This window comes from Malaclemys terrapin, chromosome 12 (assembly GCF_027887155.1).
Source record: "Malaclemys terrapin pileata isolate rMalTer1 chromosome 12, rMalTer1.hap1, whole genome shotgun sequence".
NCBI lineage: Eukaryota > Metazoa > Chordata > Testudines > Emydidae > Malaclemys > Malaclemys terrapin.
The window spans coordinates 49,050,610-49,064,996 of record NC_071516.1 but is presented as its reverse complement, the minus strand read 5'-3'; the positions used below and the strand labels follow the sequence as shown (position 1 = coordinate 49,064,996).

General features: G+C 49.9%; 2 gene segments (V, D, J or C); both read right to left on the bottom strand.

Annotated features, from left to right (window-relative positions):
- Positions 1-7,060: 7,060 nt before the first annotated feature.
- LOC128846260 (immunoglobulin heavy variable 4-61-like) lies at positions 7,061-7,683 on the bottom strand. The segment is given in 2 exon segments: positions 7,061-7,482; positions 7,596-7,683. Coding segments are annotated over 2 exon segments (480 nt in total).
- Positions 7,684-12,470: 4,787 nt separating this feature from the next.
- Positions 12,471-14,153, bottom strand: LOC128846259 (immunoglobulin heavy variable 4-61-like). The segment is given in 3 exon segments: positions 12,471-12,562; positions 13,661-13,975; positions 14,071-14,153. Coding segments are annotated over 3 exon segments (465 nt in total).
- Positions 14,154-14,387: the final 234 nt, after the last annotated feature.

Genomic DNA, 14,387 nt, shown 5'->3' with positions numbered 1-14,387 from the left:
TGGAAACGATTGCTCACCTGTATCTCCATTGCTGGTGCATGGACGCTCCTCTTTCTCCTTCTGGAGGTCACATGCTGCCAAACCTCCTCACAATCCTTCTGTCCCTGCTCTGAATCTTCAGAACATTGTGGCCGTAGAAGCATCTCCTGACGTCTGTCCAGGAAATCTTCATTTTCCCTTATGCAACGCAGAGTCTATACTCGTTTCTCCATCCCTCGAACCTTCTCTTCCAATATGGAGACCAGCTTGCACTTTTTTTTTTAGTTGGCTGGTGGCAACAGCTGATTTCTTGTTTTTTTGTCTTTTCCTTTCTCAGCTGTTTCGGGTGTGGAGGAATTCTCAAGTGCGCCTTCCTGGGCTCTCAAAGGGGTTCTGCAGTTGGGTGGTGAGAGCACTACTAACCCAAGGCCATGTAAATCTGTAACCCTGGGACTTTAATACAAGCCTGGAGTGGCCAGTATTAATTTTTAGAATGCTTGGGGGCTCCCACCTTCTGCACTCGAAGTGCCAGAGTGGGGAATCAGCCTTGACACTTCCAGTCAATGATCCTCTCTTAGGGCTCAGCTTCTCCACTGATGTTCACCAAGGGCTCACCTTCTCCATTGACTTCAAGGGGAGAAGGAGGGATCCGAGCGGAGTGTCTGATCAGAAAGATCTGGAGGGCCACTGGAGGCACCTACAGAACGAGGTCGGGTGCACCTGTTCTTTCCTCCTGCTCGGTGACATACACTCTGGACATCTGCTCCCTGCGCTCCCGGGGCAGAGATGGAGTCAGCAGAACTTCTCTCTCCTATTACAGCTCTGTGAGGTGTCCATAAGGGGAGGTACTTTGCATCTGTTTTCATTGCTGTGGAATGTGAACGCCACCCTCAGGAAATCACTTCCCCAGTCTCTTCAAGAAGAGGTTTTTGTTTCAGCTCAGATTAGCTTCCCCACGCTGTGTCTCTGGCACAGTAATACAGAGTGGTGTCCTCGGGTTTCAGGCCGAACATTTGCAAAGATACCGTGTTGATGTAATTGTCTCTGGAGATGGTGACTTGCCCTTGGACAGCCTGAGAGTGCCATTGGCTCGATCCGCTTGGGGAGTTAAACCTCGCCACCCACTCCAGACTCTTCCAGGAGCCTGACAGACCCAGTCCATACCATAGTCTTCTAATCTGAACCCGGAGGCTTTGCAGGAGAGGCGGAGAGAGTCTCCGGGTTTTTTCACATCCCCTCCGGACTCCACCAGCTGCACTTGAGACCGGACACCTGAGAATAAAGACACTTTATAGATGTTAGTATAAAAAGAGTGATAATACAACATTCAATTGTCACCTTTAAGTTGGACCCCAAGAAAGCTATTCTTGGTGCTTAATCCTTGCCATTGTTCTTTTGCTGACTCTGAAAATTACTGAGAGTACAAATCTACCTTTCCAAGATGTTATAGTGAAAAGTAGGTGAATCCAAGGTCCCATTTTCCCCGGTGATTGAAGGGGAAGTTCTTGGGGGGGATAATTGGTTGGTAACTGCACAATTGCAGAGCTCTGGATTATCTCTGCGGGTGCAGCCTCGGCAGAGTGAGACAAATTTAAACAGGAAAGTGTCGCCTTCATTTGCATATCCCGCTCCTTATAAGAGAGACAAACCCCTTCCATTGATGATCTGAATTACCTGCACTGGAGCTCAGATAGAAGGAGTCAGACGTCTCCGTTGCTGTATGTTTCCAAGCAGTGATGTGATGTTCTACCGCCGTTGCAGTGGAGAAATAATGACGGGAGGTCAATGACCTCCCATTCCGAGACTTTAATGGCTAGGAGTTGAATCAAAATCTTTTGTGGTCAAGGGAAATGTCCTCTCCGGCCTGAGTGGCTTTGCATCACCCCGAGAGACAAGAATATTTGGCTCCCGACCTGTCAGGAGAGACGAAAATTAAAGTACCTGTGATTATTGGAATCAGATAAGTGTGACAATTGATCCTCTCTTTTTAGATGGGATTGGAGGTAGCGCTGTAGACTTGCAATTCCAGTGGAGGATAATGGAGTTGGGTTCCCAACTCCCCCGACCGTCACAAGGATTTTGGCACCTAACTCTCTTAGGATCCTTTACAAATCAGAGCCAGAGTGTATAGCTCGTCTGCAGTTTTCACCCCAGACAGTCTCGGCTGCGCTGTGCGTTTTACATGTGCTGTACAAGTGCCCTTCGGACCCTTCACTGATGCTGCGATTTTCAAAGGAACCTAAGGGAGTCAGCCGCCCGGTAAGCTCTGTGTTCCAGCATCAATGGAAATTAAAGGCCTAATTCCTCCAATTCCCTTTAAAAACACTCCTGTAAATATAACTATTGTCTTTTAACTGATTACCAAGTGATAATGTACCGGCCCAACGGGAAGATGGGGGAAAGGTTAATTTTCACATGTACCAGAAATCCATTTCTGTATAATTATAATAGGCTGGACCACCCAGGTGTCCCTAGCTGGCAGAGTAACACAGAGCGGTGCGGTCGCATCTGAGGCTTCTCAGTTGGAAATCCAACAGGTCGTTGCCTTCTTTTATCATGCTGTTCTTGGGGGGAGGGGTGTTTTTGTATTTTTTAGCCTGCTACAGATTCTCGCCTCTCCTACCCACATTCCCTGTAAGCTTCCTCTTCATTGTTTTGGTTGTGTTTTTCGTAAAGGGTGTGCTTTGGGGCTGTAAATGAAATGATAAAAAGGCTACTTAACTATATCAACAATTATTCTACCATTCCTTGAGGGGCAGACATATTGTGACCGGTGGGAAAGGAGAGGGCAGGGCACTTCAGAGAAGTTTTATATTTGTATAAACTGTAAAAAGCTGGAACAAGAGCTGTACCAGGGGAAAGAATTGTGCCCAGGCCTGGAAGGTGTCCAGTCTGAGAAAAACTTACTGAAGCATTTCCAAGGGTGAGATTATCTGTATTCAGTTTGATTAGACATAGATTTGCACGTTTTATTTTATTTTGCTTGGTGACTTACTTTGTTCTGTCTGTTACTACTTGGAACCAGTTAAATACTACTGTCTGTATTTAATAAAATCACTTTTTATTTAGTAATTAACTCAGAGTATGTATTAATACCTGGGGGAGCAAACAGCCATGCACATCTCTCTATCAGTGTTATACAGCGCGAACAATTTATGAGTTTACCCTGTATAAGCTTTATACAGGGCAAAACAGATTTATTTGGGTTTAGACCACATTTATGTCATGTGACCATGGAATGTTAGCATCAGAAGATAACACTGATTAAGGAGTAACTGGTCACAGACGGACACGGCAAAATCCATAGACTTCAATGGAGAAAAAAAGACTATAACAGGGATCGGCAACCTTTGGCACGCGGCTCGCCAGGGTAAGTGCCCTGGCGGGCCGGGCCGGTTTGTTTACCTGCTGCAAGGGATCTGACTGACTCGCCCCAGGGCTCCGGATGCGGGAGTCAGACTGTCCCGTCCTGTGTGTCTATGCAGTGACAGGCACAGGGCGCTGGGATCTTCATTAGACTTTTGGACCCCTCTTAATTTCATCTGGTGACCCCTGGTTTTTGTATTTGGGGAAAGGGTAAATAATGACTTGACTGCTTGAACCCACAAGGCTGCAGCTTCTCAGTGCCAGAGCTTCAGGATCCGGGGAATGAGGGGTTTAGAGCAGGGGAGGTGAGTAGCTGCATTTGTGATGACGTGGCTGCCACTACGTTGGTCTTCTCTTGTATCTGCTGTTTGCTATGTGAAAGGAGTGCAAGGTCATTGGCAAAGTCCAGGTCATCAAGCTGGGTCCACAACGTCCACTGGATTCCGTTCCAGCTCTCATAAGTGGATGTCTTCATAATTCAATCAATGACAAGGAGAAAGAGAAATGGTGACAACAAGCATCCTTGTCTGACTCCGGTTCGCACCTGGAAGCTGTTTGCCCTCCATGGATCACTCGACATTGTATGCCATCATATAAGTTCTTAATCAGGTTGAACACCTTTGTTGGAATGCCATAGTGCCGAAGGAGCTTCCAGAGAGTCTCTCGATCCACGCTATCGAATGCTTTCTCATAGTCAACAAAGTTGATGTACAACGAGGAGTTCCATTCCATAGACTGCTCGACTATGATGCGGAGCGTTGCTATCTGGTCCGTGCATGATCTGTTTTGCTGGAAACGTGCCTGCTCATCTCGTAGCTGTGGATCGACGGCATCCTTCATTCTCTCTAAGAGGACTCGGTTGAAGACCTTCCCTGGCACCAACAGAAGTGTGATTCCTCTGTAGTTGGCACAATTGCTGAGGTCTCCTTTCTTGGGGATTTTAATAAGGTATCCCTCTTTCCAGTCTGCTGGAATCACTTCTTCTTCCCATATCTTCTCAAAGAGGGGGTACAGCATTTCTACTGAAGCGTCCAGATCTACATTCAGCGCCTCTGCTGGACTATCGTCAGGTCCAGCCGCCTTCCTGTTCTTCATCATAGTGATGGCTTTTCTGATCTCATCTCTGGTTGGTCTGTCCATTGATTGGAAGGTCTTCTTTGGCTGGGTTGATGTCTGGTGGATTTAGTGGTGCTGGTCTATTCAGGAGTTCCAAAACACTCCGCCCATCTATTCATCTGTTGTTCTATTTCTGTTATAGACTTTCCCTGCTTGTCTTTGACGGGACGTTCTGGCTTGCTGAACTTTCCAGACAGTCGCTTGGTGATGTCATACAGCTGTTTCATGTTACCGTTGTATGCTGCCTGCTCCGCTTCTGCTGCCAGTCCATCCACATAATCTCTCTTATCCTTCCTAATATTCCTCTTCACTACTTTATGGGCTTCAGCATACTCCTCTTGCGCTTTAGCCTTTGCTGCTCTAGTCCTGCTCTTATTAACTACTGCCGCCTTCTTCTTTCTATCTTCTATCTTAGTCAAGGTCTCTGCTGTGATCCACTCTTTCTGCTGGTATTTCTTGATTCCAAGCACTTCCTGGCATGCTGACCTAAGTGTCTCTCTCACTTTCTGCCATCTGTTGGGTACACTGTCTTCTTCTTCCTCAGACCGATCCTGTAGTACTGAAAACTTATTCTTCAGCTGCAGTCCAAAATCTTCCTTGGTCTTATGATCCTTCAAAAGGCTGACATTGTACTTCGCTCTTCTATCTGACGCGTCTATCCAGTTCTTCTTCAGCTTCAGCTTCAATCTAGCCACCAGTAAGTGATGGTCGGATGCTACGTCTGCTCCTCTTCTAACTCTAACGTCCTGCAAAGATCTTCTGGACTTCTTGCTAATACAGACATGATCGATCTGGTTTTCTATCGTGCCTGCTGGCGATACCCAGGTACTCTTGTGGATCCGCTTGTAAGGAAGGTTGTTAAGTGCACACAGATCCACAAATCTCTCTCCATTCTCGCTCATCTCTCCCAGTGCGTGGGTCCCCATGACTGGCTCATAACCTGTGTTGTCAGGTCCAATTTTGGCATTAAAGTCTCCCATAAGGATGGTGATGTCTTTGTCTGGGGGAATCTCTAATATTTTCTGAAGTCTGTTGTAAAAATAGTCTTTGTCCCCCTCTTCACTGTTATTGGTTGGAGCATATCACTGTATAACATTCATCTTAATCCTCTTCATTTTAGTTCTGAAGGATGCTGTGATGATGCTGGAACCATGTGCCTCCCAACCAATCAGTGCTCTCTGTGCCTGCTTGGACAACATGAAGCCTACTCCCTGTGTGTGGGGTGCGTCGCTCTCTTCATGTCCAGAATACAGCAACAGCTCTCCTGTCAACAGTCGTCTCTGTCCTGCTTGCGTCCATCTTGTCTCGCGAATGCCTAGTAGGGTCAGGTTGTTGCTCCTCATCTCTGCTGCGACCTGCGCCGTCTTTCTTGACTCGTACATGGTCCTCACGTTCCATGTACCGATGGTAATCCTCCTGGTTGCAAGAAGGGTAATCGGCTTAGTGGCTTCCTTACGACTTTCACCACCCAGCGTCATGCGTCTTCGAGTTGAAGACCCTTCTTTTTCCAGGCTAAAAGTCTCTGTTATCTCTATTGTTGGCGTTTCTGTAGCAAGTTGATTTTTTATGGGGTGGAGTTGCTAGCCCCATGCCCAACCCTCCTCCTTTATCCTGACTTGGGACAGGCAGATGGCCCCAAAGGACGTCTCTGGTGGAGTTGGAGTCTTCATCAGCATCCCAGTTTGTCAGGTGACCAGAGTCACAACATAAATAACCTGGAGTCTTCATCAGCAGGTTATTTATGTTGTGACTGGTCACCGGACAAACTCGGCTTCTGCCCCTGTTCTATACATCAGCTGTAGTAGACTCTAGACATTTGAGATGAAACTGCCCCTGTTCTGAAAGTGCAGGAGACGCTGTACATCAGAACAGGCCACACCCCATCCACTCCGCAGAGGTTAACAATGGACCACAAGGTACAGAGCAGCGGAGAAGCTGGATTGTTCATCGCTAAACGTCTGCGTGGGACAGAGAAATTCTTGTGAAATTTGAACTATGCCTTGTGTTTGGATCTCTGTAAACTTGTATTTTGTTACGAGTTGGTTCCATGAGGCTGAATCTGGGGCACAGAGGCAGAGAAGGCAGCATCTTAGGGGAAATGCGGTAAAAACAGAGAAGTTGGGCCCTGCACAGATGACAGGACTAGGCCTGTGAACTATTGAAAGGGCGCTTCGTGGTTAGGTGGGGCTCACTAGGGGTCAGGCCTTGGTGCTGGGCTCTCGGCCCGGGGATGAATTTCACCCACAGAGATTTATCAAGGGGCTGAGGGGGAAGAGATTTACCTGGCTCAGCACGGTGCAGGCACAGAGCCAGAGCGAGGTGTTGGCTGTTTGCTTTCAAACAACGTGCTCCCAAACAGCCGTACCGGGCGATTATTTTGTAGCTCTTAATTCCATGAATCTTTCCCTGCCCGTTCCGATAGCCATTAAATGAAAGAAATACCTTTGTTTTAATAGTGAGTTTGAGATGATTTCTGTGGCTGCGGAAGGTAAGGCGTGTCCAGAGAAACTGGGTAAATACAGCATGGATTAAAAACAAAACAAATCTATTTCTAGGTGTTTTGTTCATAGTCAGTGCACCGTGTGTGCATCTGTTTCTCTCAATGGGCTCGCCTATCCCTGTGACTGTGGGCTCCCTCCCTGGGCTGTTTGGAAACCGCTTCCCCTTTTTGTGCCAGTCCCGCTTTGCTCTGGGTCACTGTGTAGCTCCTGGCGCAGTAATAGGTGGCCGTGTCTGCAGCTGTCAGCGAGCGGAGCTGCAGGGAGAACTGGTTCTTGGCGGTGTCTGCAGAGATGGTGATTCGGGCTTGGAGAGACGGGGCAGAGCCTGTCTCCCCGCTATTGTATGGGTACACATACCCCATCCACTCCAGTCCTTTCCCAGGGGGCTGCCGAATCCAGTTCCAATCGTAGCTCCTGTCAGTGATGGAGACACCCGAGACAGCGCAGGTCAGTGCGAGGGTCTCTCCGGGTTTCACCATTCCTGGGCCTGACTGGACCAGCTGCACCTGGGAGAGAACATCTGGGAAAAGGGAAAGAAATCCAGGGATGACTTAGCCACTGAATGTGTGTGTGTGTGCGTGTCCCTAATTCCCCCAATTCCCCACAGCCCAGGGAGACTCTACCCTGACTTACAGGTGAGGGTGGAGAACAGGGAAAGGAAAAGCAACAGAGATTTCATTCTGGTTTTCATGCAATGAGGGAAACTCCCCTTCGGGCAGGACCAGGCAGTTCTGTGTCTGGGGAGAGACTGAGGCTCCGAGAACCGGGGGTTTGTATTTAACAGGAACCCCTGGGGATGGGATTTGCATGCGGGTTCCCAGGGTGGGTATAAGAGATGACGGGGGTGAATGCTCAGTACATGGTGCTGTCCCCTCAGGGCAGATGCCCCCTCTACACCCCACAGACCGTGTGCTCAGCTCAGCGCACATGGCAGGACATGGCTGCTGTGAGGGTAGGAAGGTGGGTCCAGAGGACAGAGCACTGGTCTGGGACCCAGGAGCAGATGCTGGGTCAGGGATTTGCATACAGGTTTACCCATTGGGGATAAACTACCAGAGGGAGGGACACTCTGCAGGGAGTCCTGTCTAGTGGATGGGCGAGGAGAGTCACGCGCCCCATCGTGTCTGAGGGTGAAAGCCCATTGAAATCAATGCGTGTCTCTCCCTTGAAACAGGGGTACTCCAAAATGTGCCGGGCGCATACGCCATCGATACAGACAATGCCCAGGAGATATCAAGGGGTGGGAGTCTCTCCAGGGGGTGTCAGATGAAGAAGAAACCGCAGCTGTGGGAGAGGAAGGCAGGTTTCTGCCCCAGAGACTGACAAAGAGCTTTATTGACGGAGGAGGGATTGGGTGTGAGTTGTAGAATGAGAGAATCGTAGGACTGGAAGGGACCTGGAGACGTCATCGACTCCAGTCCCCTGCACTCCTGGCAGGACTAAGTATTGTCTAGATTATCTAGTATTATCTGGGCTGCGTCAGAACAAGGGCTGTGATTGCAGTGACAGATACACTAGGGAAATGGACTAGGTTAGGTTTTGCTCTCTCTCTCTCTCTCTCTCTCTCTCTCTCAGAGGAAGTTAGAGATGGGTCATTCAGAGGAGCGGGGCAGGGGTTTATCTCGGGAGTCGCTTGGTGAAATAACTTCAAATTGGCCCCACAATCTCTACTCTGTCATCTGAACTGACACATACATTGTGAAGCTCGTCTGAATCTATACAGCGATTTTAGCCTGGATTTATTATTCTGCTTCAGACAGACTCCATGGTACAACCTCACCGTGGAAGCCAGGAGTGGCGGCTGAATAACTCAGCATTTCTGTGATGTCTCGGGTCCTTTCCAACCCACAAGGGAACCCTGATCCACTTTACAGTCTGCGGTTCTGGTTCCTTGGTGGGTCAGAAATCCCATTCCACCTGTCTCCTGTGTCCGGCCACAGTGACTTTACTTAACCCCCTTAGTAACATGTCTTTGGTTCTTTTGATGGACTGGCTCATGTTCTCTGTGCTGAGGCAGTGGGAGAAGGAGGGATCCGTAAACTGCGGAGTATCTGATCAGAAACCTCTGGTGGGTCACTGGGCTCATCCATAGCGCGAGGGCGGATGCACCTGTTCTTTCTTCCTGCTCCGCTGAAATCCACCCTGGGCATTTGCTCACTGTCACTGTGCTACCCGGGGAGAGATGGAACCAGAGGAGCTTCTCTCTCCTATTACAGCTCTGTGCGGTGTCCATAAGGGAAGATACTTCGCATCTGTTTTCACTGCTGTGGAGCGTGAGCGCCACCCCCCAGAAATCCCTTCCCCGGTCTCTGCAGGGGGAGGCTTTTGTCTGAGCTCAGCCCGGCTTCCCCTCACTGTGTCTCTGGCACGGTGATACCGGGCGGTGTCCTCGGGCTTCAGGCCAATCATTTGTAAATATGCCGTGTTGACGGAGTTGTCTTTGGAGATGGTGAATTGCCCTTCGACAGCCTTAGAACACCATTGGCTCAATCCGCTTCCAGAGCTAAGAGCAGCCACCAAGTCTAGACCCTTCCCAGGCGCCTGACGGATCCAGCGCATATAATAGTCTGCGAACGTGGACCCGGAGGCTTCGCAGGAGAGGCGGAGAGAGTCTCCGGGCTTTTTCACACACCCTCCGGACTCCACCAGCTGGACCTGAGACAGGGCACCTGGGAATAAAGGCACGTTATAGATGTCAGTATAAAAAGAGTGACAATGTAATATATTCACCTGTTTCACAAAATTACTGAGCGCACCAAACAATCTTTCAAAGATGCTACTGCAAAAGTAAGTGAATCCAAGGTGCCATTTCCCCCGGTGATTAAAGTGGAATTTCTCACGGTGGGGATTGGTTGGTAACTGCACAATTACACGGCTCTGAATTGTCTCTCCGGGTGCAGCCTGGGCAGAGGGAGGGACAAATTTAAACAGGAAAGTGTCACCCCCGTTTGCATATCCCGTTCCTTATAAAACACACAAGCCCCTTCCATTTATAATCTGAATTACCTGCACTGGAGCTCAGATAGAAGGGAGGAGTCAGACTGTCCCTTGCGCTGTGTATATGCAGCGTCCACCGCACAGTGTATCATGTTTCTACTTCTGTTGCAGTGTCAAAATAATGACAGGATGTCGATGACCTCCAATTCCCAGACAACTGCTAGGGCTTGAACTAGTCTGTTTTGTTCAGGGTAAATGCTCTCTCTGGCCTTAGTCACCAGGGAGAGGATGGTGGATGAGGGGGTGCTCTGTGACCACTCCTCCCTGGTCTCAGGCATCCGGGCAGAGTTCCTCTGGGCTGCGTCCGCTGGCTCCCTTGACGCCTTGGAGGAGCAGTGGGCGCTGTCCGGGGTTCTCTGCTCGGTGTCCCTGTCTGGTTCCCTGCGTTTAGCCCTGTGACCTCACTACCATCCCTGTTATATCCTTAGTTGCCCCCCGACTTAATTGAGATCCCGGACCTTGTGACTCCTCCCCTGAGGGGAATAGCTTGCAGCACTGCGAGCGAGCGTGCAGCGCTGCAGGCTCTGATTACACTGGTGCTTTACAGCGCTGTACTTGCTGCGCTCGGGGGGGTGGTGTTTTCACACCCCTGAGCGCAGCAAGTGCAGCGCTGTGAATTGCCAGTGTAGCCAAGGCCTTCGGCTCTCAGGCTGTTCATTTGCAGATACACTGAGCTGCTGGACTCGTCTCTGGAGATGGTGAATCGCCCTTTAACCGCATCACTGTAATATGCTGCTAAATTATTAGCAGGCTCAAGTATTTCTGCGACCCACTCCAGTCCCTTCCCAAGAGCCTGACGGACCCAGTTCATCCAGTAGCTGCTGAAGGTGAATCCGGAGGCTTTGCAGGAGAGGCGGAGAGATCCCCCTGGCATTTGAACCCCCCCTCCGGACTCCACTAGCTGCACCTGTGACTGGACACCTGGAAAGACAGAATGAGAATCACATTCACCCCTGGCCTGGCTCAGAGCCCGTTGGAAGCAGCAGAAAGGTTCCCAGTGACGTCACTGCGCTTTGGGTCAGGGTAGGAATATGCAGCATCCCCTGGTGTCTCCAGTCCATGTAGGGGGGAAGGGGATAAAATTACCTCGAAGGGCTGGTAGAAAGAAAGCGAGGGGGGGCCACAGTCTCATGTTGCTGACGCTGGAGGGTTTCTGGTGGGAACTGCTCGGACACCCGGACTTGCCCCTCCTCCCTTCTCACACGGCGGGTCCCGGAGATCACAGGGTTTCGATAGCGCCGAGGCACTGAATTTGCATCTCCTCCTCTTTATAAGACACAGCTTGGACCTGAGCCCTCAGCTTGAAATGTCAGTGCAGGTGTTTGCAGTTGGAGAAATGGAGTTATCATAAAGCCAGAGATATGAGGATGAATCCTACAGAGATTCAGCAATTCGGATTTAATTACACAACACGGTGATACGACGTATCCCGAAATCTCTCCTTTTGCACATGCAAATACAGTTCTGTCCTCTTGTGCCTCTGTTATGAGTCTGACACATATTGCCATCATTGGGGAGTAACTCCCAGTCCCACTGAGCCAATGGGAGTTCTACCTTTGACTTCAATGGGACCAGGATTCATCACTTCACAGCTGAGTCTCTGTAAATATGTAGTAAAGGCAGCTGTGCTGGGATGGACCATTCAGCCTGTATGAGCTCTCCCCACATTTTGTGATACCCCAGGCCTGGCTCCTTTCACATTAAATGATTCCCCTGCTACACTTTGCCCCTCTAAGTTAGTGGCCAAACTTTTGCAGACGTGGGCTGAAGGGAGGAAAATGATGTGATGCTACATGTTGACGCGGCTTGTGAGACAGGTGGCTTCCTGCCCAGTTGTAATCTTGAATGTGATTTCAGTATAAACAGATTTATTGAAACACAGAGGTGCAGAATGACTGTCTCACGCATGAATAAACCAGACAACTGTGGTGTTCAATTTCTGTGGTCTCAGAAAACCAGGATTATTTGAAAACAGGCAATTCTTAAATGGAGACGATCTCTGTACATGGGATATTTTATTATGAATGGGCCTGTGCAAGAAACTTGGAGTTTGGCTACAGCACAATCCAATAGCTTCTGTACAGGGAACTCCCACACTCTGCCTGTGAATTTAAGCCCAGTGGCCGCATTTCCTGCTTCCTTCAGAACGTGGCATTGGCTATTCCGGAACCCCAGTGGCTTTGGAAATGAAGCAGCGTGTTCAGGAAGCACAATTCAGCCTTGGTGTGTGCAAACTGTGGCAAAACCGCGGTGTGAAAAATTCTAGTTCAGGATCCACCTCGGCTCTATGTCTCCTGCTTCCTGCCTGTCTTCTTCAACTTAGTTTGCTGGCAAAGCAGGGTGAAGGAGGGACATCTAGAAGAATCACCCCCCTGAGCGCAGCAAGTCTGAGCGCTTTAAAGAGCTAGTGTAGACAGGCTGCCAGCCCTTGGAGCTATTCCCCTCGTGGAGCTGGATTACCAGGAGCAGAGGGAGAGCTCTCCCAGCGCTCACAGCGACCACACTCGCACTTCAAATTTTAGCTGAAACTGCCCCTGTTCTTAAAGTGCAGGAGACGCTGTACATCAGAACAGGCCCGCATCCCGTCCACTTCTCATAGGTTAACAATGGATCACGTGGGGCAGAGCAGCGGAAAAGCCGGATTGTTCATCGCTAAGCGTCTGCGTGGGACTGAGAAATTCCTGTGAAATTTGAACTATGCCTTGTGTTTGGATCTCTGTAAACTTGTATTTTGTTATGAGTTCATTCTATGAGGCTGAATCTGGGGCACAGAGGCACAGAAGGGAACACGTTAGGGGAAGTGTGGAAAAAACAGAGAAGTTGGGTCCTGAAAAGATGACAGGACAGGGCCTCTGATATATTAAAACAGGCCACAGCTAGCACATTCCTCAGCCCGTGCCGCTTCCTGCAGCCCCATTTGGCTAGGAGCAGCGAACCGCGGCCAGTGGAAGCCACGATCGGCCGAACCTGCAGACGCAGCAGGTAAACAAACCGGCCCGGCCAGGCCTGGTTCTTACCCTGGTGAGCCGCATGCCGAAGGTATTAAAAGGACATGTCATGCTTACATGGGGCTGGGCTCTCTGCACTGGGATGAATTTCACCCACAGAGATTTATCAAGGGGCTGAGGGGGAAGAGATTTACCTGGCTCAGCACGGTGCAGGCACAGAGCCAGAGCGAGGTGTTGGCTGTTTGCTTTCAAACAACGTGCTCCCAAACAGCCGCACCGGGCGATTATTTTATAGCTCTTAATTCCATGTAGCTTTCCCTGCCCACTCTGATAACCATTAAATGAAAGAAATACCTTTGTTTTAATAGTGAGTTTGAGACGATTTCTGTGGCTGCGGAAGGTAAGGCGTGTCCAGAGAACTGGGTATATACAGCATGGATTAAAAACAAAACAAAACTATTTCTATGTGTTTTGTTCATAGTCAGTGCACCGTGTGTGCATCTGTTTCTCTCAATGGGCTCGCCTATCCCTGTGACTGTGGGCTCCCTCCCTGGGCTGTTTGGAAACCGCTTCCCCTTGCATCTGAAGAAGTGAGGTTCTTACCCACGAAAGCTTATGCTCCCAATACTTCTGTTAGTCTTAAAGGTGCCACAGGACCCTCTGTTGCTTTTTACAGACTCAGACTAACACGGCTACCCCTCTGATACTTCCCCTTTTTGTGCCACTCGCTGCTTTGCTCTGTGTCACTGTGTCTCCGGGCGCAGTAATAGGTGCCGGTGTCTGCAGCTGTCAGCGAGCGCAGCTGCAGGGAGAACTGGTTCTTGGCGGTGTCTGCAGAGATGGTGATTCGGGCTTGGAGAGACGGGGCGTAGTTTGTGGCACTGCTACTATATGGATATACCCGTCCCATCCACTCCAGCCCTTTCCCGGGGGGCTGCCGGATCCAGTGCCAGTCGTAATGCTGAGTAGTGATAGAGAAGCCGGAGACAGCGCAGGTCAGTGCGAGGGTCTCTCCGGGCTTCACCACGCCCTGGCCAGACTGGACCAGCTGCACCTGGGAGAGAACACCTGGGAAAAGGGAAAGAAATCCAGAGATGATTTAGCCACTGAATCTCTATTTGTGTGTGTGTCCCTAATTCCCCTACGTCCCCACAGAGACTTACAGGTGAGGGTTGAGAGCAGGGAAAGGAAAAGCAACAGAGATTTCATTCTGGTTTTCATGCAATGAGGGAAACTCCCCAGGGGCAGGACCAGTCAGTTCTGTGTCTGGGGAGGGACTGAGGCTCCGGGAACCGGGGGTTTGTATTTAACAGGAACCCCCGGGGCAGGGATTTGCATGCGGGTTCCCAGGGTGGGTATAAGAGATGACGGGGTGAGCGCTCAGTACATGGCGATATCCCCTCAGGGACAGGTGCCCCCTTTACACCCCAGACAGATGGGGCGCTCAGCTCAGCGCACGTGGCAGGACATGGCCACTGTT